The sequence below is a fragment of the Bos indicus x Bos taurus genome, chromosome 9, assembly GCF_003369695.1.
Source record: "Bos indicus x Bos taurus breed Angus x Brahman F1 hybrid chromosome 9, Bos_hybrid_MaternalHap_v2.0, whole genome shotgun sequence".
In the NCBI taxonomy this organism is placed as follows: Eukaryota; Metazoa; Chordata; class Mammalia; order Artiodactyla; family Bovidae; genus Bos; species Bos indicus x Bos taurus.
The window spans coordinates 40,977,815-40,999,749 of NC_040084.1; the positions used below are offsets into that span (position 1 = coordinate 40,977,815).

At 38.4% G+C, this 21,935-nt stretch overlaps 1 protein-coding gene across 1 annotated transcript in view; it reads right to left on the bottom strand.

Moving 5' to 3' along the window:
* The window catches only part of LOC113898267, a 175,953-nt gene that overhangs the window by 103,760 nt on the left and 50,258 nt on the right, over nucleotides 1–21,935 (bottom strand). The window contains exons 14-18 of the mRNA XM_027551255.1: nucleotides 20,090–20,282; nucleotides 18,179–18,306; nucleotides 12,042–12,242; nucleotides 11,208–11,329; nucleotides 9,534–9,762 (exon numbers count right to left, since the gene is read on the bottom strand). Of these exons, the coding sequence (XP_027407056.1) occupies nucleotides 9,534–9,762; nucleotides 11,208–11,329; nucleotides 12,042–12,242; nucleotides 18,179–18,306; nucleotides 20,090–20,282 (873 nt within the window). The remainder of the gene's footprint in view (nucleotides 1–9,533; nucleotides 9,763–11,207; nucleotides 11,330–12,041; nucleotides 12,243–18,178; nucleotides 18,307–20,089; nucleotides 20,283–21,935) is intronic.

The following is a 21,935-nucleotide window of genomic DNA, read 5'->3' on the forward strand; positions in this document are numbered from 1 at the left end:
TGCGCCTCTGAGGACTACCCGAGTGCCTGAACCTGAGCGGCTTGGACCTGGGAGGTGCAAGCAGCCCAGAGCTGGCCACGGATGGTTCCCGGGAGAGCAACCTAGAGACTGAGCAGTGTGGGCAGGGAGGCTACACGCGTAGTGAGTGGGGGCAGACCCAGTGAGGCTGAGGCACTGCGCGCACACGCCAGTGTTATTTGTTTGCAGCGTCCCTCCCTCCCCACAGCGTGACTGAACAAGTGAGCCTAAAAAAAAAAAAAAAAAAGTGTCCTCCACCGTCCCTTTTGTGTCAGGGCAGAAACCAGACACTGAAGAGACCAGCAAACAGAAGAAGCTATAACAAAGGGAACCTCCTTGGAAGCTACAGGCAATAGATTAAAACCCTGTGGTTAGTACCGTCTACATAGGAAGGGGCCTATAGATCTTGAGAAATATAAGTCAGACCAAGGAACTAGCCGAAAATGAACTGAACCCACAATACCGACAACAAAACCAGAGAAAGTCCTAGATATATTTTTACTATTTTTACGATCATTCTTTCTTTTTTTTTTCAATTAAAAAAATTTTTTTAAGTCCTCTATTATTCCTTTAATTTTCACTTTTATAACCTATTATTACTTTGCAAAAAAAAAGACCCTATTTTTTTAAAAGCAAACTTCATATATATATTTTTTATAATTTTTTTGACCTTGTTTTTTTTTTCCTTCTTTTCTTTAACATTGTATTTTTGAAATTCCAAATTCTACTCTAGATTTTTAATTTTAGCTTTTTGATATTTGTTATCAATTTTGTACCTATATATATATTTTTTAAAATAATTTTTGTGACTATTTTTTTCTCTCTTTCTTTCTCTTCTTCTTTTATATAACATTGTATACCTGAAATTCCAAACTCAACTCTAGATTTTTAATTTATGCTTTTTGGTATTTGTTATCAATTTTGTACCTATATTTTCTTTATAATTTTTGCGACTTTGTTTTTGTTTGTTTGTTTTTCTCTCTTTCTTTTTCTTCTTCTTTTTTTTTTTTTTTTACATTGTATTTTTGAAATTCCAAACTCTACTCTAGATTTTTAACTTTTGCTTTTTGGTATTTGTAATCAATTTTATACCTATATTTTCTTTATAATTTTTGCGACTTTGTTTTTGTCTGTTTGTTTGTTTTTTCTCTCTTTCTTTTCCTTCTTCTTTTCTTTAACGTTGTATTTCTGAAATTCCAAACTCTACTCTAGATTTTTAATTTTTGCTTTTATGTATTTGTTACCAATTTTGTACCTTTAAGAACCCAATCTTCAGCACCCATTTTTCACTAGGGAGTGAGATTACTGGCTTGACTGATCTCTCTCCCTTTGGACTCTCCTTTTTCTCCACCAGGTCGTCTGTGTCTCCTCCCTAACCCCTCTCTACTCTAGCCAACTCTGTGAATTTCCGTGTGTTCCAGACAGTGGAGAACACTTAGGGAACTGATTACTGGCTGGATCTGTCTCCCTCCTTTTCATTCCCCCCTTTTATCCTCCTGGCCACCTCTGCCTCCTTCCTCCTTCTTCTATTCTCTGTATAACTCCGTGAACATCTCTGAGCGGTCCAGTTGTGGAGTGCACATAAGGAAGTGATTACTGGCTAGCCCACTCTCTCCTCTATTGATTCCACCTCATCTCATCTGGGTCACCTCTAACTCCCTCCTCCCTCTTCTCTTCTCCATATAACGCTGTGAACCTCTCTGGGTGACCCTCATGGCAGAGAAACTTTTCATCTTTAACGTAGATGTTTTATCAATGGTGCTGTATAGAAGGAGAAGTTTTGAAACTACTGTAAAAATAAGACCGATAACTGGAAGCAGGAGGCTGAAGTCCAAACCCTGACTCCAGGGAACTCCTGACTCCGGGGAACATTAATTGACAGGAGCTCATCAAACGCCTCCATACCTACACTGAAACCAAGTACCACACAAGGGCCAACAAGTTCCAGGGCAAGACATACCAAACAAATTCTCCAGCAACAAAGGAACACAACCCTGAGCTCCAAGATACAGGCTGCCCAAAGTCACCCCAAAACCATAGACATCTCATAACTCATTACTGGACACTTCATTGCACTCCAGAGAGAAGAAATACAGCTCCACCCACCAGAACACCGACACAAGCTTCCCTAACCAAGAAACCTTGACAAGCCACCTGTACAAACCCACACACAGTGAGGAAACGCCACAATAAAGAGAACTCCACAAACTGCCAGAATACAGAAAGGACACCCCAAACTCAGCAATTTAAACAAGATGAAGAGACAGAGGAATACCCAGCAGATAAAGGAACAGGATAAATGCCCACCAAATCAAACAAAAGAGGAAGAGATAGGGAATCTACCTGATAAAGAATTCCAACTAATGATAGTGAAATTGATCCAAAATCTTGAAATCAAAATGGAATCACAGATAAATAGCCTGGAGACAAGGATTGAGAAGATGCAAGAAAGGTTTAACAAGGACCTAGAAGAAATAAAAAAAGAGTCAATATATAATGAATAATGCAATAAATGAAATTAAAAACACTCTGGAGGCAACAAATAGTAGAATAACAGAGGCAGAAGATAGGATTAGTGAATTAGAAGATAGAATGGTAGAAATAAATGAATCAGAGAGGAAAAAAGAAAAACGAATTAAAAGAAACGAGGACAATCTCAGAGACCTCCAGGACAATATTAAACGCTACAACATTCGAATCATAGGGGTCCCAGAAGAAGAAGACAAAAAGAAAGACCATGAGAAAATACTTGAGGAGATAATAGTTGAAAACTTCCCTAAAATGGGGAAGGAAATAATCACCCAAGTCCAAGAAACCCAGAGAGTCCCAAACAGGATAAACCCAAGGTGAAACACCCCAAGACATATATTAATCAAATTAACAAAGAACAAATATTAAAAGCAGCAAGGGAAAAACAACAAATAACACACAAGGGGATTCCCATAAGGATAACAGCTGATCTCTCAATAGAAACTCTTCAAGCCAGGAGGGAATGGCAAGACATACTTAAAATGATGAAAGAAAATAACCTACAGCCCAGATTATTGTACCCAGCAAGGATCTCATTCAAATACGAAGGAGAAATCAAAAGCTTTACAGACAAGCAAAAGCTGAGAGAACTCAGCACCACCAAACCAGCTCTCCAACAAATACTAAAGGATATTCTCTAGACAGGAAACACAAAAACGGTGTATAAATTCGAACCCAAAATAATAAAGTAAATGACAACGGGATCATACTTATCAGTAATTACCTTAAACGTAAATGGGTTGAATGCCCCAACCAAAAGACAAAGACTGGCTGAATGGATACAAAAACAAGACCCCTACATATGTTGTCTACAAGAGACCCACCTCAAAACAGGGGACACATACAGACTAAAAGTGAAGGGCTGGAAAAAGATTTTCCATGCAAATAGGGACCAAAAGAAAGCAGGAGTAGCAATACTCATATCAGATAAAATAGACTTTAAAACAAAGGCTGTGAAGAGAGACAAAGACGGTCACTACATAATGATCAAAGGATCAATCCAAGAAGAAGATATAACAATTATAAATATATATGCACCCAACATGGGAGCACCGCAATATGTAAGACAAATGCTAACAAGTATGAAAGGAGAAATTAACAATAACACAATAATAGTGGGAGACTTTAATACCCCACTCACACCCATGGATAGATCAACTAAACAGAAAATTAACAAGGAAACACAAACGTTAAATGATACAATAGACCAGTTAGACCTAATTGATATCTATAGGACATTTCATCCCAAAACAATGAATTTCACCTTTTTCTCAAGCGCACATGGAACCTTCTCCAGGATAGATCACATCCTGGGCCATAAATCTAGCCTTGGTAAATTCAAAAAAATAGAAATCATTCCAAGCATCTTTTCTGACCACAATGCAGTAAGATTAGATCTCAATTACAGGAGAAAAACTATTAAAAATTCCAACATATGGAGGCTGAACAACATGCTGCTGAATAACCAACAACTCACAGAAGAAATCAAAAAAGAAATCAAAATTTGCATAGAAACGAATGAAAATGAAAACACAACAACCCAAAACCTGTGGAACACTGTAAAAGCAGTCCTAGGGGGAAAGTTCATAGCAATACAGGCATACCTCAAGAAACAAGAAAAAAGTCAAATAAATAACCTAACTCTACACCTAAAGTAACTAGAAAAGGAAAAAATGAAGAACCCCAGGGTTAGTAGAAGGAAAGAAATCTTGAAAATTAGGGCAGAAATAAATGCAAAAGAAACAAAAGAGACCATAGCAAAAATCAACAAAGCCAAAAGCTGGTTCTTTGAAAGGATAAATAAAATTGACAAACCATTAGCCAGACTCATCAAGAAACAAAGGGAGAAAAATCAAATCAATAAAATTAGAAATGAAAACGGAGAGATCACAACAGACAACACAGAAATACAAAGGATCATAAGAGACTACTATCAACAGTTATATGCCAATAAAATGGACAACGTGGAAGAAATGGACAAATTCTTAGAAAAGTACAACTTTCCAAAACTAGACCAGGAAGATTAATAGAAAATCTTAACAGACCCATCACAAGCACGGAAATTGAAACTGTAATCAAAAATCTTCCAGCAAACAAAAGCCCAGGTCCAGACGGCTTCACAGCTGAATTCTACCAAAAATTTAGAGAAGAGCTAACACCTATCCTACTCAAACTCTTCCAGAAAATTGCAGAGGAAGGTAAACTTCCAAACTCATTCTATGAGGCCACCATCATCCTAATACCAAAACCTGAAAAAGATCCCACAAAAAAAGAAAACTACAGGCCAATATCACTGATGAACATAGATGCAAAAATCCTTAACAAAATTCTAGCAATCAGAATTCAACAACACATTAAAAAGATCATATACCATGACCAAGTGGGCTTTATTTCAGGGATGCAAGGATTCTTCAATATCTGCAAATCAATCAATGTAATACACCACATTAACAAATTGAAAAATAAAAACCATATGATTATCTCAATAGATGCAGAGAAAGCCTTTGACAAAATTCAACACCCATTTATGATAAAAACTCTCCAGAAAGCAGGAATAGAAGGAACATACCTCAACATAATAAAAGCTATATATGACAAACCCACAGCAAACATTATCCTCAATGGTGAAAAATTGAAAGCATTTCCTCTAAAGTCAGGAACAAGACAAGGGTGCCCACTTTCACCATTACTATTCAACATAGTTTTGGAAGTTTTGGCCACAGCAATCAGAGCAGAAAAAGAAATCAAAGGAATCCAAATTGGAAAAGAAGAAGTAAAACTCTCACTATTTGCAGATGACATGATCCTTTACATAGAAAACCCTAAAGACTCCACCAGAAAATTACTAGAACTAATCAATGATTATAGTAAAGTTGCAGGATATAAAATCAACACACAGAAATCCCTTGCATTCCTATACACTAATAATGAGAAAACTGAAAGAGAAATTAAGGAAACAATTCCATTCACCATTGCAATGGAAAGAATAAAATACTTAGGAATATATCTACCTAAAGAAACTAAAGACCTATATATAGAAAACTATAAAACACTGGTGAAAGAAATCAAAGAGGACACTAATAGATGGAGAAATATACCATGTTCATGGATTGGAAGAATCAATATAGTGAAAATGAGTATACTACCCAAAGCAATTTATAGATTCAATGCAATCCCTATCAAGCTACCAACGGTATTCTTCACAGAGCTAGAACAAATAATTTCACAATTTGTATGGAAATACAAAAAACCTCGAATAGCCAAAGCTATCTTGAGAAAGAAGAATGGAACTGGAGGAATCAACCTACCTGACTTCAGACTCTATTACAAAGCCACAGTTATCAAGACAGTATGGTACTGGCACAAAGACAGAAATATAGATCAATGGAACAAAATAGAAAGCCCAGAGATAAATCCACGCACATATGGACACCTTATCTTTGACAAAGGAGGCAAGAATATACAATGGATTAAAGACAATCTCTTTAACAAGTGGTGCTGGGAAAACTGGTCAACCACTTGTAAAAGAATGAAACTAGAACACTTTCTAACACCTTACACAAAAATAAACTCAAAATGGATTAAAGATCTCAACGTAAGACCAGAAACTATAAAACTCCTAGAGGAGAACATAGGCAAAATACTCTCCGACATACATCACAGCAGGATCCTCTATGACCCACCTCCCAGAATATTGGAAATAAAAGCAAAAATAAACAAATGGAACCTAATTAAACTTAAAAGCTTCTGCACAACAAAGGAAACTATTAGCAAGGTGAAAAGACAGCCTTCAGAATGGGAGAAAATAATAGCAAATGAAGCAACTGACAAACAACTAATCTCAAAAATATATAAGCAACTCCTACACCTCAACTCCAGAAAAATAAATGACCCAATCAAAAAATGGGCCAAAGAATTAAATAGACATTTCTCCAAAGAAGACATACAGATGGCTAACAAACACACGAAAAGATGCTCAACATCACTCATTATCAGAGAAATGCAAATCAAAACCACTATGAGGTACCATTTTACGCCAGTCAGAATGGCTGCGATCCAAAAGTCTACAAGCAACAAATGCTGGAGAGGGTGTGGAGAAAAGGGAACCCTCTTACACTGTTGGTGGGAATGCAAACTAGTACAGCCACTATGGAGAACAGTGTGGAGATTCCTTAAAAAACTGGAAATAGAACTGCCATACAACCCAGCAATCCCACTGCTGGGCATACACACTGAGGAAACCAGAAGGGAAAGAGACTCGTGTACCCCAATGTTCATCACAGCACTGTTTATAATAGCCAGGACATGGAAGCAACCTAGATGTCCATCAGCAGATGAATGGATAAGAAAGCTGTGGTACATATACACAATGGAGTATTACTCAGCCATTAAAAAGAATTCATCTGAATCAGTTCTAATGAGATGGATGAAACTGGAGCCTATTATACAGAGTGAAGTAAGCCAGAAAGAAAACACCAATACAGTATACTAACACATATATATGGAATTTAGAAAGATGGTAACAATAACCCTGTATACGAGATAGCAAAAGAGACACTGATGTATAGAACAGTCTTATGGACTCTGTGGGCGAGGGAGAGGGTGGGATGATTTGGGAGAATGGCATTGAAATACGTATAATATCATATATGGAACGAGTTGCCAGTCCAGGTTCAATGCACGATACTGGATGCTTGGGGCTGGTGCACTGGGACGACCCAGAGGGATGGGATGGGGAGGGAGGAGGGAGGAGGGTTCAGGATGGGGAACGCGGGCATACCTGTGGTGGATTCATTTTGATATTTGGCAAAACTAATACAATATTGTAAAGTTTAAAAATAAAATAAAATTTAAAAAATAAATAAATAAAACTGTGTGGCATCAATGAGAGATTAAGTAGGTAGCCCAGATTATTCACTACAATTTTTAAGAGGACTAAAAATACATTTAAAAAATCTGGTATCAATTGCTGCTGTTTTAGTCATTAAATCGCGTCTGACTCTTTGCAACCCCACGGACTATAGTGCACAAGGCTCCCCTCTCCATGGGATTTCCCAAGCAAGAATACTGAAATGGGTGGCCATTTCCTGCTCAGGGGATCTTCCCGATCCAGGGATCAAACCTGGGTCTCCTGCATTGGCAGGCAGATTCTTTACTATTGAGCCACCAGGGAAACCCTGGTACCATAATACAGTGTGAAAATAATCCTCAATAAATGGTAGTAGGCTACATGGGTAATAATGTGGGGAAAAATTCTGTTATGAGCCATATTTTACACCACATACTCACTCATACACACATACACACACATGCACACACACTCCAGGTGGAATACTAAAAGGAGTTAAATATTTTTGAAATAAAGTAAAAACCTTAAGAAGTTAGACGTTAGAATAAAGGAAGACAAATATGAAACATCTGGAGGAAGTTTGGCTTTCTGGATTTAGGATAGAAGAAATCACAAAGGAAACAATAAACAGATTTGACTATATGAAAATAAGTTTCTGTTAAAAATTTTTTTTTTGTTGTTAAAAATTTAAAAGACAAATTGGGGAAAATAGTTGCAGAAAATATTATGGACAAACGATTAAAGTTTTTTTAAGAAGCGCTCGTGTAAGTGGATAGGAATGATATTAGGATTCCAAGAGAACAATAAACTAAGGGGAAGAATAGAAAATTCATAAAAAATACAGCTAGTATCATGACATTTGGAAGAATATTTAATCTCAACAAAAAGCAAGGAAAGAAAATTAACAGTGTAATGCCACCTTTATATATTATATGCATATATTAGCACAGACATTATATGCTTACACCTAACACTGTAGAGTATTGCAGAACTGGTACCCTTAGACACTATTGGTGGTATTACAGTTTGGCATGACTTTTCTGGAAAGTGATCTGCCAACATGTATCCAAAGACTTAAATTTTGTTTCAGTAAATCCAATTCCAAGAATCTATCCAAAGGAATTGATTCAAAATACGGTAAAATCTGTAAGCATAGAGACGTATCTTATGGAATTTTTAATAATAATAAAACATTGGAAATTACTTGAATGCCCATCGATAGGGAAATGGTTGGATAAATTATCACTCACTGCTTAAAGGAATTTTGTGGTCATAAAGGTTAAGTATAAAGACTATTAGCAACATGGAAGAATATATAATATGATGCAACTGAGAAAAATAGGAGATAGTCTATGAAGGATATGATTAGAAAGAACTATGTAAAATACGTATATAAAGAACACTTGAATTCAGAAAAATAATGATTACAAATGCATTTGATGGTTATATTTAGGGTAATTTTCTGTTTTCCTCTTTTGCTAAAACTCTGAATTCTATTTTTTGATCAACTTAAAATTAATTTAAAAGAAAATAAACTTTTGTTTGAACTGGAGAAGATAGGAGGCTGAGATAGACCTGTGGAACAGATATTTTTGGCAGCTGAAGCCTGGACATTTCCTTTATCTTATAGCAAGTACCCACAGAGAGTAAGGTCAAATTAGAAACCCAGGTCTCCTGTATTGCAGGTGGATTCTTTACCAACTGAGCTATCCGGGAAACCCAAGTTAATGGCAGGGCTGAACTTAGTCCTGATCACTGACTCCTCACTCAGTGCTGTCTCTCCTCTACCAGATTTTAGCTCAGGACAAAACAGTACATTTTAGGAAGAGTCTTAGAAAGAAAAAAAAATTAATTAAAAAATATATATTGCTAAACTATAACGATCCAGAAAATACTTTCCCCCTACTTGAGTACATTTCCCTTTAAATGATAACTGTAGCAGCGCCCCGATAAACTGGAAACATTGACCAAAATGAACAAAAAAAGCCATAAAAATGTTGGCAAGCCGTAGGACTATGATCTATCTCTGGCCAAACAGGAGGGGAATAGAGCCAAACAAAAACAAAGCTAAGTAGTAACATCTGGGAGGAAACATTCTCTTTGCCAAGGACCCACCTAACCCCTTCAGAGAACCTACATCTTTCTGGAGCTGTGCACTGTACCAGGACTCGGGCTTGGCTGGGGTGAGCCACACATCCAGGGCCAGCTGTAGCACACGTCTCTCCAGCAGGGTGAGGGCACTGGCTGATGTGGGCCTGCAAGTGTGGCGGGCCTCCCTGAGGAGGTGCTCGAGGGCGCTGGGGATACAGGAAGCCAGGCCCAGGGAAGGGTGGAACTCCAGCAGATAAATGTTTTTCAAAGCCGAGCTTAATGAAAAGAAACAATTAATGACAAATTTTACACGATGAAGAACTTAATCTGTTTCCAGATCTTATATTTTTCAAGACCAATAAAACACTCTTACAATTCAGGGTATTATAAAAAACTGGAAGCTCAACAGGGCCTTAGAGGCTGTCCAGGGAGCCCATCAGGTTACACAACATGCTTTTTGCTTTAATGTGAACTTTTTTTAAGACATAGTTTACTCTAAAAGCCAGTAAGAATAAGATTCATTGTATGTCACATCGTTATGCTGTACACCTTAAATTTATATATGCATGGGTGCTAAGCTGCTTCAGTTGTGTCCGACTCTTAGCAACTCTATGGACTGTAGCCCACTATGGGATTCTCCAGGCAAGAATAATGGAGTGAGTTGCCATGCTTTCCTCCAGGATCTTCCCGACTCAGGGACCGAACATGTATCTCTTATGTCTCCCGCTTTGGCAAGTAGGTTCTTTACCACGCTTGCCACCTGACAAGCTCAAATTTATACAGTGCTGTATGTCAATTGTATCTCAACAAAATAGAAAAAAAAAAAAATCTAAAATCGTATATGGAAAACCTGTCAACATTTCATTAGCCAAATATTTGAGAACAAGATGACTTCAAAGTGTCTAAATATTAAATAAATACCTTCCATGATTATTTCTATTTTTCACCTGATTCTTTATCCCTTTTTCTTCCCAAAATGATAATGAAGACGGTTTTTAAGTTCTGTATACAACTACCGGAATTATTCATGTTCGCCATAAAAATGTTGTATTTTATAAATGAATGAGGGCAGAAACAATAAAACACTTGTCTGTGGGTTATTCCTTTGGAAATAAAGGATATAGTATCAGTCAAGTCAAGGGCCTTTCTGTACCTACATAGAAGTAAAGCTCCAGACCAGCTTGGAGCTTGTCACCAGCTTCTTGGTTCCTCTGTACCCTCAAAGTCTGGAAAGGCATGGTGAGGGTGAATCACACTACATATCAAGGAGGTGACCTTATGTACTCTCTCTGGGTGATGTCAGGAAATTCAATCTACTACTTAAAGGGGTGGGGTGGGGGGGTCACAAGATAAGTCTGCAGAAACCTTTCTGCTGACACTTGCTAGAAAACATCCATGTTTCATATATGTTGACTTGTATGGCACCTCTAATAAATCCTTTGACAGCATTCTAAGAGCAACTGGGTTTTTTAGGACTTCTCATGGGAATGAAGATTGTGCACCCAGGGGCATAAGTGTAAATTCTGGCCTCCTGTTCCTTATTTGCAAAGTGAATCAATATTGAGTTCACAAAGGAATCCCTCTTCTATGCCTTTTATATTTACTTCTCTCATCACCAAATACTCGAGTGGTGCTTTGTAGAACAGTAGTGTACTTAACAGCATACCCTTAAATTATCCAGAAATTAAATGTAAAATGTCTGAAGACAACACTAACTTACCAGCTATTGTTGATGAAAATGAGTTGTTTGCAAATTATGTTAAGGGGAAGTCCAAATGTATTGCTAGCATCTGGATGGCCTTTTTGCCAAAGCCTCTGGACATACTCACGCTGACACTCTATCTAGAAATGTCACATAAAAGTTAAAATTAGAAAAGTTAAACTTTCCCATGGATGTGAGTTATGAGCCTTGGCATGAGAAGAACAGAACATCAGCCCTTTGTGTATCTTCATTATTTGACTAAATTTCACCCAGACATGAGTTTTAGGGATTCCCTCACACAGAGACATGGTTGTTTTTTAGTCTGAGGCAAGGATCGGTCAGGAAAAGCAAAGGCAACCAGCTTTAGGCAATCTTAAGAGGCACAAGAAAACTTCTTTCTGTAAAATAATTGACTACAAGGAAAAAGTTCTAAGCAGGCCTAAGGAACTGTATTAGCTTTTCCCTGGAAATCATAGACTGTGACCATTTCCTGTAGTGTTCTAGAAATAGTTGCAACCTTTTGAAAAACAAATATAATTTTACACATTTAATGTCTTACAAAGGGGTAGGCTTAGTCCTTTCACAATAGATAAACTGTGATTGAATGAAAATAGGTTGTCAATTCTTTGTGGATCATTAAATGTAATTAGGATTGGAAACCTCCCTTTAAGACTGTAGATATGCTTGGAATTCAACAATGAAAATAAGCTTACAAATAAACATTGTGTGCATGCTGTCCTAGGAAACCCAGATTCTGAATTGGTACTGAAAGGAAAATACAGTTTTCAGTTTTGACCTGTGTTTTCCATCCTCTTCCCACATGGAATCTTAAAAAAAACCAAATATACTCACGTGCTGATTGAGGATGCCCCTCACCAGCTGCAGGTGAAGCCTCAGGCAGGTGCATTCCTCTCGGTAGGCCTTAATGAAGTAAGGATGACTGAAGTCAAACCTTGGGCACCTGTGCATGATGTCTGTGATCACTTGTGCTAAGGCAAATCTCTCCTCTGGGTCCAATGCATGCTGGTAGGCTTCAAAGTAACTGTCAAGAAGCTGTAAATAAGGTTTATAGTCAGGGGACAGGGCCCAGCAAAGGAAGAGAGGTGAGCTCCCAACCATTTCCATGCTTTGGAAAGTCCCCCACCATCAATAGGAGAGAGACAGCTCTGCACCTCTGTGTATTGGCCCGGGGTGGGCAGCCGCAGCACCAGTGCAGCACACACCAAGTTAGGGAGGGCGAGGGAAAAAGCACTCGTTGCACCTCTGTCCCCGCTTCCTCTGCTCTCTACACATAAAAGGGGAGTAATATCATGAATAATACAACATCTAATAATTATAAGTTCCAATGAGACAGTGCATTCGGTGTCACTTCATCAAATACATTTATCTTCAACACCTTTCCCCACAGACCCACTCTCTTCCCCCTATTTTATTCTATTACCAAAGGTAGGCAAGTAGCCTCCACCCCTCTTCTATATCAGCCCCATTTATGACACCTTCTCTTTAATAGCTTGCCTATTTAAGTGTCACATATGTAGAAATGGTGGGGGAGGGGTTAGAATGGCAAGTGGAGGATGCAAGTCCCCTCTAAATATAAAGGCATTTATTCCAGATCAGACTCCACTCGGAAGGGCCTATGTACAGAACTCTTAAGAGCATCCAAGAAGCTTCTGTTTTACTGGAGTTCACAAGTCTTTTCTAAAAACTGAAGAAGGCTTCCCCACACTAACTGTTGAAGAAACTCAGAAAGATATGCTCTTTCTTTTGTTTTTACATTTGTTTATGTACTTAGGGAATTTCTGTTCTGCGTGTAAATTTTACGTGCGTATAATTAGTCATAGTGCTGGAGAAGGCAATGGCACCCCACTCCAGTACTCTTGCCTGGAAAATCCCATGGACGGAGGAGCCTGGAAGGCTGCAGTGCATGAAGTTGCTAAGAGTTGGGCACGACAGAGCGACTTCACTTTCACTTTTCACTTTCATGCATTGGAGAAAGAAATGGCAACCCACTCTAGTGTTCTTGCCTGGAGAATCCCAGGGATGGGGGAGCCTGGTGGGCTGACGTCTATGGGGTTGCACAGAGTCAGACACGACTGAAGCAACTTAGCAGCAGCAGCAGCAGTCATAGTGCTAATCAGAAAAAGCTCCTCAGAGTTCACTGGACTGCAAACAGATACCTAAGAGCTGATATGCAAGTAGTTCTGAATAATGTAGTTACTCTTTTGGGGTTGTTTTAAAACTTTCATAGGCCTTAGACACACTTACTTTTGGAAACCCTGTCCCATACTATATCAAATATATTAAAACTCATATCCTAATCAATTTTTTTTTTGTAAAAATGTTAAATGATATTTACAATTTTGCTTTTCAAATTGTTTGGCTATGAGCAATACATTTCATTAATGATGACTGATTTCTGGGTAGTATGTACTTGAGGATTTTTATGAAGTGAGAAAATCTGATCTATAAATTATTTTCACATGTAATGAGATGTTTCTAAGTACTCAAAGTTTTCACATTTTATGGACATGTCATTTAAGCATTTATTGGTATCTATTTTGTATTTTCCTTTTCGTATATCCACGTAATGCATATTTTCTTTCTCTCAGATAGCACATATATCCAATGGTCCCTGAAAAGCCTTTAGATCCTAAACACTGAGTCTATATCACCTGATGGACAAAATCAACTCTGGCTGAAAGCTTCTGAACTTCTGCTCCCACCAGCCTCACAATGCAATGGATTCTTTTCCTCTGCCCATATAATCCAACATCATCCCTAGAGTTTCAGCTCAACATGCCCCTCCTCAGTCTTCTCTTACCAACTCCTCTAATGCAGGCTTCATGTTTCTGAAAGGCCTCAGCTCCTAGGGTGGCTGTAGCACCAAAGACACAGGTGTGCCCCGTGAGTTCATTTAGTTGACAGCAAGGAATGGATTGTTGAGTCTGCAATTTTTGCTAACCTGATAGCCAAGCACACTTTGAGATGCATTAAAGCATTTTTTGTTTCCTTGGGTAGTGGTCTTCCTGGTGGTTTGAGGCCTGGGAGCCAGCCCATTTGTTAACTAACTAAGGAATTTCCTAAAAGGAGATAAAGAGCACCTTTCATTGTGTAGAGTCCATAGCTAGGAATGAAAGACCAGAAAGAACTGAGAGGGTGTAAGCACTGCTTGAATATAGATGGCAATAGCTCAGGAGGAAGTAAAGGAACCCAAGTGGCAGTAAAAGCCAGGAGTGTCTCCATCTTGCAATAATAACTCCTGAGGCTCCCAAGAAGGCAAACACTTGAGAATCAATAGAAGCCTAGGAATCAAATACTGCCTTAGCAATAGATGTCCAGTGTCTGAAGGCTATTCAATGCTAAGGCTCAAGGAGGGAGAGCCTGGGGCACTTTATTTAGCAACCAGTTTCGCAGGATGCACTTTGGGAAACACTGGTCCACGGGAACTTGGGTCAACCTTAGTATACAAAGGATAACACCAGAAGAAGCTAAAAGCTTAGGACACAGAGTGTGCTCCACAAGTTAAAAATTCACACACCTCAGAGCGTGAAATGAAGAAAGGTGCAGATCCCTTTTCTTTAAGTGAGCTTCAGGGAAAATGAAGCCAGCAGAGTGATCTAAATGACCTTATTCCATCCACAGAGCTCTCTACTTTAGAGTAGCATTCAGTTATTAAATAGCAGACGACAAAGCAGGAACAAAGGAGTGATGGGGTAAGAAGGCTGTCACTCAATAGCCTAGGAGAAGATTAAGAAAGAAACAGTAACTTCCCTAAATCATTCTCAATGAATTTAAACCTTTTTGGCTGGACCAGGGCAATCCCAGGAGCTGGTTTATAGAATTTGTATTGCTGTGACCTGCTTTTGTACAATGAGCCCTATTGTTTGGTTATTTGGCAGGGGAAGATTGTGGGGAGGGTTCTTGCTACTGATTCCAATCTGGTGATACCAGGTTGCAGAGGCAGGTGCTAAATTGCCATTATCACTTTGTTGTTGGTAGAATTACCAGGTTTAACAAATAAAAATACAGGTCATCTAATTAAATTTGAATTGCTGATAAACAACCAATACTTTTTTTTAGTATGTCACAAATATTCTCATATTTTACCTGGCACCCCCAGTTGTTGAGAAGAAAAATTCAGCTCTTTTTAAATTGACAAGCCTTTTTTCAAGCTTTGCCCTCCACCTTGAAAAGCTCTCAGATGGCCCTTTGCATAATTTTATTATGAATTCTTTCTCATCAGGGGTAGGGCCGTGATCTTTACACCTCACAGGTTCTATTTATTATCTGTTTGCTAACTGGCTCATTTCCATTTGAACTCTGGACTGGCATTTGTCTAAGAAGTCTTCCTAGCCTGTCAAATGTCACCTGTGTATGTCAAGGGCCAACTTGCAGGCAAAATAATGTGTGGTGCACACTGATGGTAGGCATCAAATATTGGAGAAAATAGAAAAGAGCCAGAATGAATAATCTCAAACCATACTGTGTTTATAGACATTTTTTTTTAACCTGAGCCTCTTTTTATTTCTTGGATTTATAAACTTTTAAAAATAGTACTTTAGGTCAAATGAAAGTGTAAAAGAGAAAATCAGTAACAGACACATCTTGTCACAGAATTTTCTGCCCCCACCCCTCCCTTTTCTTAGTGCTCTAAACACTAATTCAAATTATCCTGAAAATGTGTCCTCTGGTGGCTATGGAGAGAATTAGCAGTTGGTATAAATGTCACTTAGGAACTGGCACAGCTGATGCCTGGCTTCTGAGTCTCTTAATCCACCTAAACTCATACCAGCTCTATTTTTATGAGCAGTTTATATAATATGGTTACTTGAAGGATTTAAGGCAACCTAATGTGTTTGAGCAATTTTTAACATTAGTGATTCCAATATAGTTAACAATCAAAAACAGCTGAAGACACTTAGCAGTAGAATCAGTACTGGGGGAAATCAATTGTATTCTAGATAAAAGTCTGGTTTATCAATTAAAATTTTGGCAATTTTTGGAATTTGGCAATTTTGACAATTTCTGGAATTCCAGAAATTGATTTGGAAGGCTACATTTTCCAGGTTTTGGCATAGATAAATCAGTTTCTATAGGGAACTTATTCTCAGGGTAGAAAGGAGGGAGATTATTTTCAATGGTTGTTTTAAGTTAAAATATTTTCATGTACCATAGAAGAAACTAGTAGACACCCCTGGTAACTTAGCACAGAATGAACACTAGGCCAAAGTGAGGAGAAATTGGTTTGTTTCTTTATTACTCTCTGCCTTTCTGTTCTTCTCTACCATCGAGTCCTCCATAGGAGGCCTAGAAGAACTGAAAACAGAGGTGGGGAAAGCACATAAAAGGGGTACTGCCTACAACTCACGTCTGGACCAATAAACATGTCGAGTTTGAGGATTTTGTATTACTTACACTTAATGCAGCCTCTCCAGTTTCTATACTATGAGGCTAAATCTCCCATTTCCTCAGTTGATCACAGTGAACTTCTAATTGACAGATCAAGTGTCCAGATGCACACTCTAGAGGTCAGTTGTCTTTGGAAAGAGGAACAATTTTCAAAGCTACGGCTTGCACCCTGTAAGTCTAGCCAGTTGTTTTCCAAAACTGGATGGTCTACATCTCCATGAGTAACAGACCAGAGGGTAGATGAAATGGTAAAACCCTCTACTAGAAAAACAATTCAAAGAAAACATTTCCCCGTCCACATCCTCTTACCATATCACACTGCCCCGTGACCTGGTTTCCACCTCTGCGGCTCTTTGAGAGAGTCCTACAAAGCTAACAATGACTGCCTGATGGCTAACCCCACTGTCTGGTTGTTAGGACTCACGTTTCTTCATGTTTCAGCTGTTCTCTACACAGGTAATCATCCTCTCCTAATTAAGATTCTTTTCTTTCTGTGGGCTTTCCTAATGTTATCTTTTTCTTTTTGCTGCAGTCTCTTTGGCTACTCCTTGTTCCTCTCATGGACTCTTGTCCCATGACCTTCCCCTTAAATGTAAATGTTCCCAGGGACCCGTTTCAGACATCTCTTTTACTACTCATTTTGATACATTACTATGGTTTGACTTCCACCTTTATATCTCAGCTCATACCTGCTCCTGAACTTCAAACCTATAGCTCTCATAAAACATTCATGCATATATGCTAAGTTGCTTTAGTTGTGTCCAACTCTGTGACCCTATGGGCTGTAGCCTGCCAGGCTCCTCTGTTCATGAGATTCTCTAGGCAAGAATACTGGAGTGGGTTGCCATGCCTTCTCCTCCAGGGGATCTTCCCGATCCAGGGATCGAACCCATGTCTCTCAGGTCTCCTGCATTAGCAGACAGATTTTTTTACCACTAGTGCCACCTGGGAAGACATTCACACCTGGGTTTTAGCAAACTCTCCTCACATGCCTTGTGTCCTAGACTCAAAAAAATGTTCCCCTCTAAAGAGGCCCCTCTTCTTTCATTCTGTTTCAGTTGACAGCCTCTTCCCTGAGCCTGAGGAAGTCATTTTAATTCCACCCTCATTCTCTCATGCCAACATCTAGTCTTCAAATCCTGTCATTTCCATTTCTGGAAATCCTTGCCCAACTGCTCTCACCCACCCACATGTGGCCTACCCTTCTAAAGACCATAATAAGGTCTGTTGGTTTGTCTGCATTTGGCAAAGTGAGGCCTGTCCCTGACAGCACAATGAACATGAATGGAATCATCACACATTCTCACTAAAAGCATACACGTCATTAAAGGGCCTAAATTATACAGCCCTCTAACAAATTTCCCTTAAGCTGAAGCCATATCCTTCACATTTTGTTTTTTGTAACAAAGAACCACAGTAAAGAACATAAAATTGATTATATACTTACAACTAGCTAAGATTTTTAAAATACTTATTCACTTCATTGGGAGTTGCCCTAAAAGACCCATGGGGTTTAAAAAAATATATTGGGTTTTATAAGAATGTTTTTAATAGGTGTTTTGTTTTCTAGGCAAAAATACCTGGCGCTTGCTTTCTAGAAGAGTTGCTTCCCAAGTCCACATGTCATACAGCACAGCAAATCTGTCCACACCTGCATGGGTCCATCCCCAGTCCTGGTCAATATGTGACTTGCTGCCCTCTTTGTGACCTGGGAGAGAAAAGGATGAAAATGATTAGAGACAGGCCTCACTACAGAGGTATTCTTAGTAGAAATGGAGCCCTCAGATTGTCAGCTCCCTCTCAGGAATGAAAACACTAAATGGATAACTGGGATTCCTAAGAATCGGCTAAAGAGACATGGGCAAGACTAGGTAGGTCTTAAATTCATACTTGCTGACTTCTAGATCAACAGAGGTTTTTGTTTTTACTTTTAGTTTTAAAAGACTAATTTTAGAAATATAAACCAAAATTCTGTTTTAGAAAGACTTACTAAATTAGTTTTAGAAAGATTTACTAAAATCTCCTCAAACCTGTAATTTAAAAGCAAAACATACATTTCTCCTCTGTAAAAACAGGTTCCTGGTGGTTTAACAACAAACCTAGTTTAAACTGCTGTATCAATTGATGCCAACCAAGTCAAAAATTTTCAGGGAAATTTCTAAGGTATTTCTTAATTGTGCTAATTACTAACTTAAATCAGTAAGGGTAACCATTGCCATTATTCAGCTAAAATATTTTCCCACTAAAGTACTGTAAGTTTTCATTGTCAGCATTATTATTGCTTAAAATTATAAGCAGTCTGTTTCAGAATAAAATATTAAAAAGTAAGGGATTTTCAGGTTTAGTGATTATCAAGTATATGATGGGTACTGAACAACAGAAAGCCATTGGTCAGGAATTTCTCCAGCAGCAGTTGGGAAATCATTTCACAATGAATGACTGTATACTCTCTAGCTCAGTGAGATGTGCTCATGTGACTAAGTATTTCAGTCAAAGTAAGTTCTTAGTAGCTAAACACAGTCACATCATGTTATAAATTAACATCAGCAAAAATGATGCATTGGTATGTAGGATCACCAGTAAAGATAAAAGCTAAAAGTTGAAATTAGGTGCCCTGGAATGTTGGATGCCATCACTGCATCCCATGATTTAGATCCCAAATGGTCTGTAGCAAAGGGAGAACAAAGAATGCAAACTAATACTAAATTAATTCTGTCTGGGATCTGAAAGGTAGAGCAACATTTTATAATAATACGAACATGAATTATCCTTAATTAAAGTCTACATATATTACAAAATAGCACAATCTCTTGCTAAATTTCCCTTTAGGTGTTGCAATTCATCTAGAAACTCTAATTTCTTTCTAAATGGAATACTAATGGCATCATATTATTCCAAAAGGAATATTCTTACCTCATTGATTTCTATAACTGGATAAATTTGAGTGATGCCAAAAGAAAGAGAGAATACAGATTATGGGTTATTTGATTACCCTGACTAATGCTTTCTCCCTCTGGGGCTTGTCTGACATTTTCCTAGCCAGGTCTTCTTGCATCCTGGTGGTTTTTTGTTAGGAACTCAGAAATATCTCTGCTTCTAACTGCAGTTTCCCCAAGGTCAATCATTTCTTTTTTTGTCACTTAGAAAAAAAAGTCATTAATTTCACTTGCTTACTTTGCTTCCCTCAGGGCCCTGCACCTAGTACGTAATGCAGAAATGCTACTGGGCAACAAGTAGAGTCTAAACAATACTAAGAACTATAACCAAGTTACAGTTTCCAACAAATGGGGGACTTGAGCTGGAAACAAAACTTTATCTTTTCTAGAGTGGTGTGTGTTGGGGAGGTATAAATGCTTATTGAATTTTCCAAAACTATTATACATGTGTTTATATTTTGAGGTGGGAGGTGTTAAATAGAGCCCTTAGCGTTTTTTGTTCGTTTGGATAGGTTGATTTTTGTCTGCTTGATTTTTTAAAATCTGACTTCTGACCTTTTTCTCTCTCAATGTAATGGCTGGCCACAAGCAGCAGTTCTGTCTCTAGGTCCTTCAGATCACTCAAGGCTGCATCATACATGACATACACTCCTTGCTGGTCCTGGGTGTGGATGTAACCAGCATCCATACTGTAGTAGTCATCCTGGTTCTCCACTTCTGAGAACTCCATGAATTGGATGCTCTGGACCTGGGAAAGAAAGCCAAGCCTGGAAGTTACCAGAACAGGGAGAGCAATATTTTGCCCGCTCAAATGGACAAAATGGCAGGCTTCTGTTCCCACCCAGGGCTGTCAGCATGGAGCTGCAGACATGATGAATGTATAAAGAGCTAGCTATATGTAGGGAAAAAGATAACAACAAAGATGTCAGGGAAGAGTAGTTCCTAAGATGGATAGATTAACCAGTTGATTAAATTTTATAATTAATTCAGGATTATCTGGGAAAAGGTAGACCATAGAGCCAAGGGATAAAGGTGGTCTCTGAAGCCAGAGTGCCTGTGTTTAGGTTCTGGGGCTTCCCAGGTGGTGCTAGTGGTAAAAGAACCTGCCTACCATTGCAGGAGGTGTAAGAGACATGGGTTCGATTCCTGGGTTGGAAAGATCCCCTGGAGGAGGGCATGGCAATCCACTCCAGTATTCCTCCCCCCCGCCCACAACAGATTTCAAACTATATTAGAAAGCTATAGTAATCAAAACAGTATGACATTGTCATAAAAAAATTGGATAAATGAAACAGAATATAGAGCCAAGAAATAAACCAACACATATATGGCCAATTAATTTGCCACAAAAGAGGCATTAATATACAATAAGATAAGGACAATCTCTTTAGTTCTTTTTTCCTTATTGGGAAAAATGAACAGCCACATGCAAAAGTATTAAACTGGACCATTATTTTATATTATATATAAAAATTTACTCAAAATGATTAAAGACTTAAATGTAAGACTAGAAACCATAAAATTCTAATAAAAAAAACATATATGGTAAACTCCTCATTATCACACTTGGCAATATTTTTTATATCTGACTCCAATAGTAATGGGAACAAAATAAATACATGATTTAAAAAAATTTTTTAATGAAGAATGTGAATTCAGTGAAAAGAACATTTTTTTTTTTACAAGAAATACAATTTATTATTTGCTTGCTTCTCTGAGGGCTCACCACGTGGCATAAGGTACCACATGATACCCAGATTAAAAGCATGGCTTTGGTGGTTGGGGCTTTAAGTAAGAATAGAAAATTCATCTTCATCATCATGTATGCATGTATGCTCAGTCGTGTGCAACTCTTAGCAACCCTGTGGACTGTAGCCCACTAGGCTCCTCTGTCCATGGGATTCTCCAGGCAAGAATACTTGAGTGGGCTGCCATTCCCATCCATGGCCACTCCAGTATTCTTGCTTGGAGAATCCCATGGACAGAGGAGCCTGGCAGGCTACAGCATTTAGGTCACAAAGATTCTGACATGATTGAAGCGATTGAGCACGCATGCACTCTGCCAGGACCTCACTTTAAGCAAGTCACTTAGACTTTAGACTCCATTTCTTCATCTATCACACGGGGACAGTGGAGACACTAAAAGGTTTGTTGCATATGATACCATATGTGTATGTATGGCCTCACATGTATATGAGGCCCTTGAGATCTATAATCAGCTATTTCTCTTAATCTTATAAATACTTCTAAAATGCATTAACACAATCTCATGACTTGGTGTCCTCCTAAAATTCATGTCCACTTGAAACTTGTGAATGTGGCCTTATTTGGAAATAGTCTTTAGAGATGTACATAAGTTAAGATGGGGTCATACTGGATTAAGGTGAGCCTCAGTCCAATG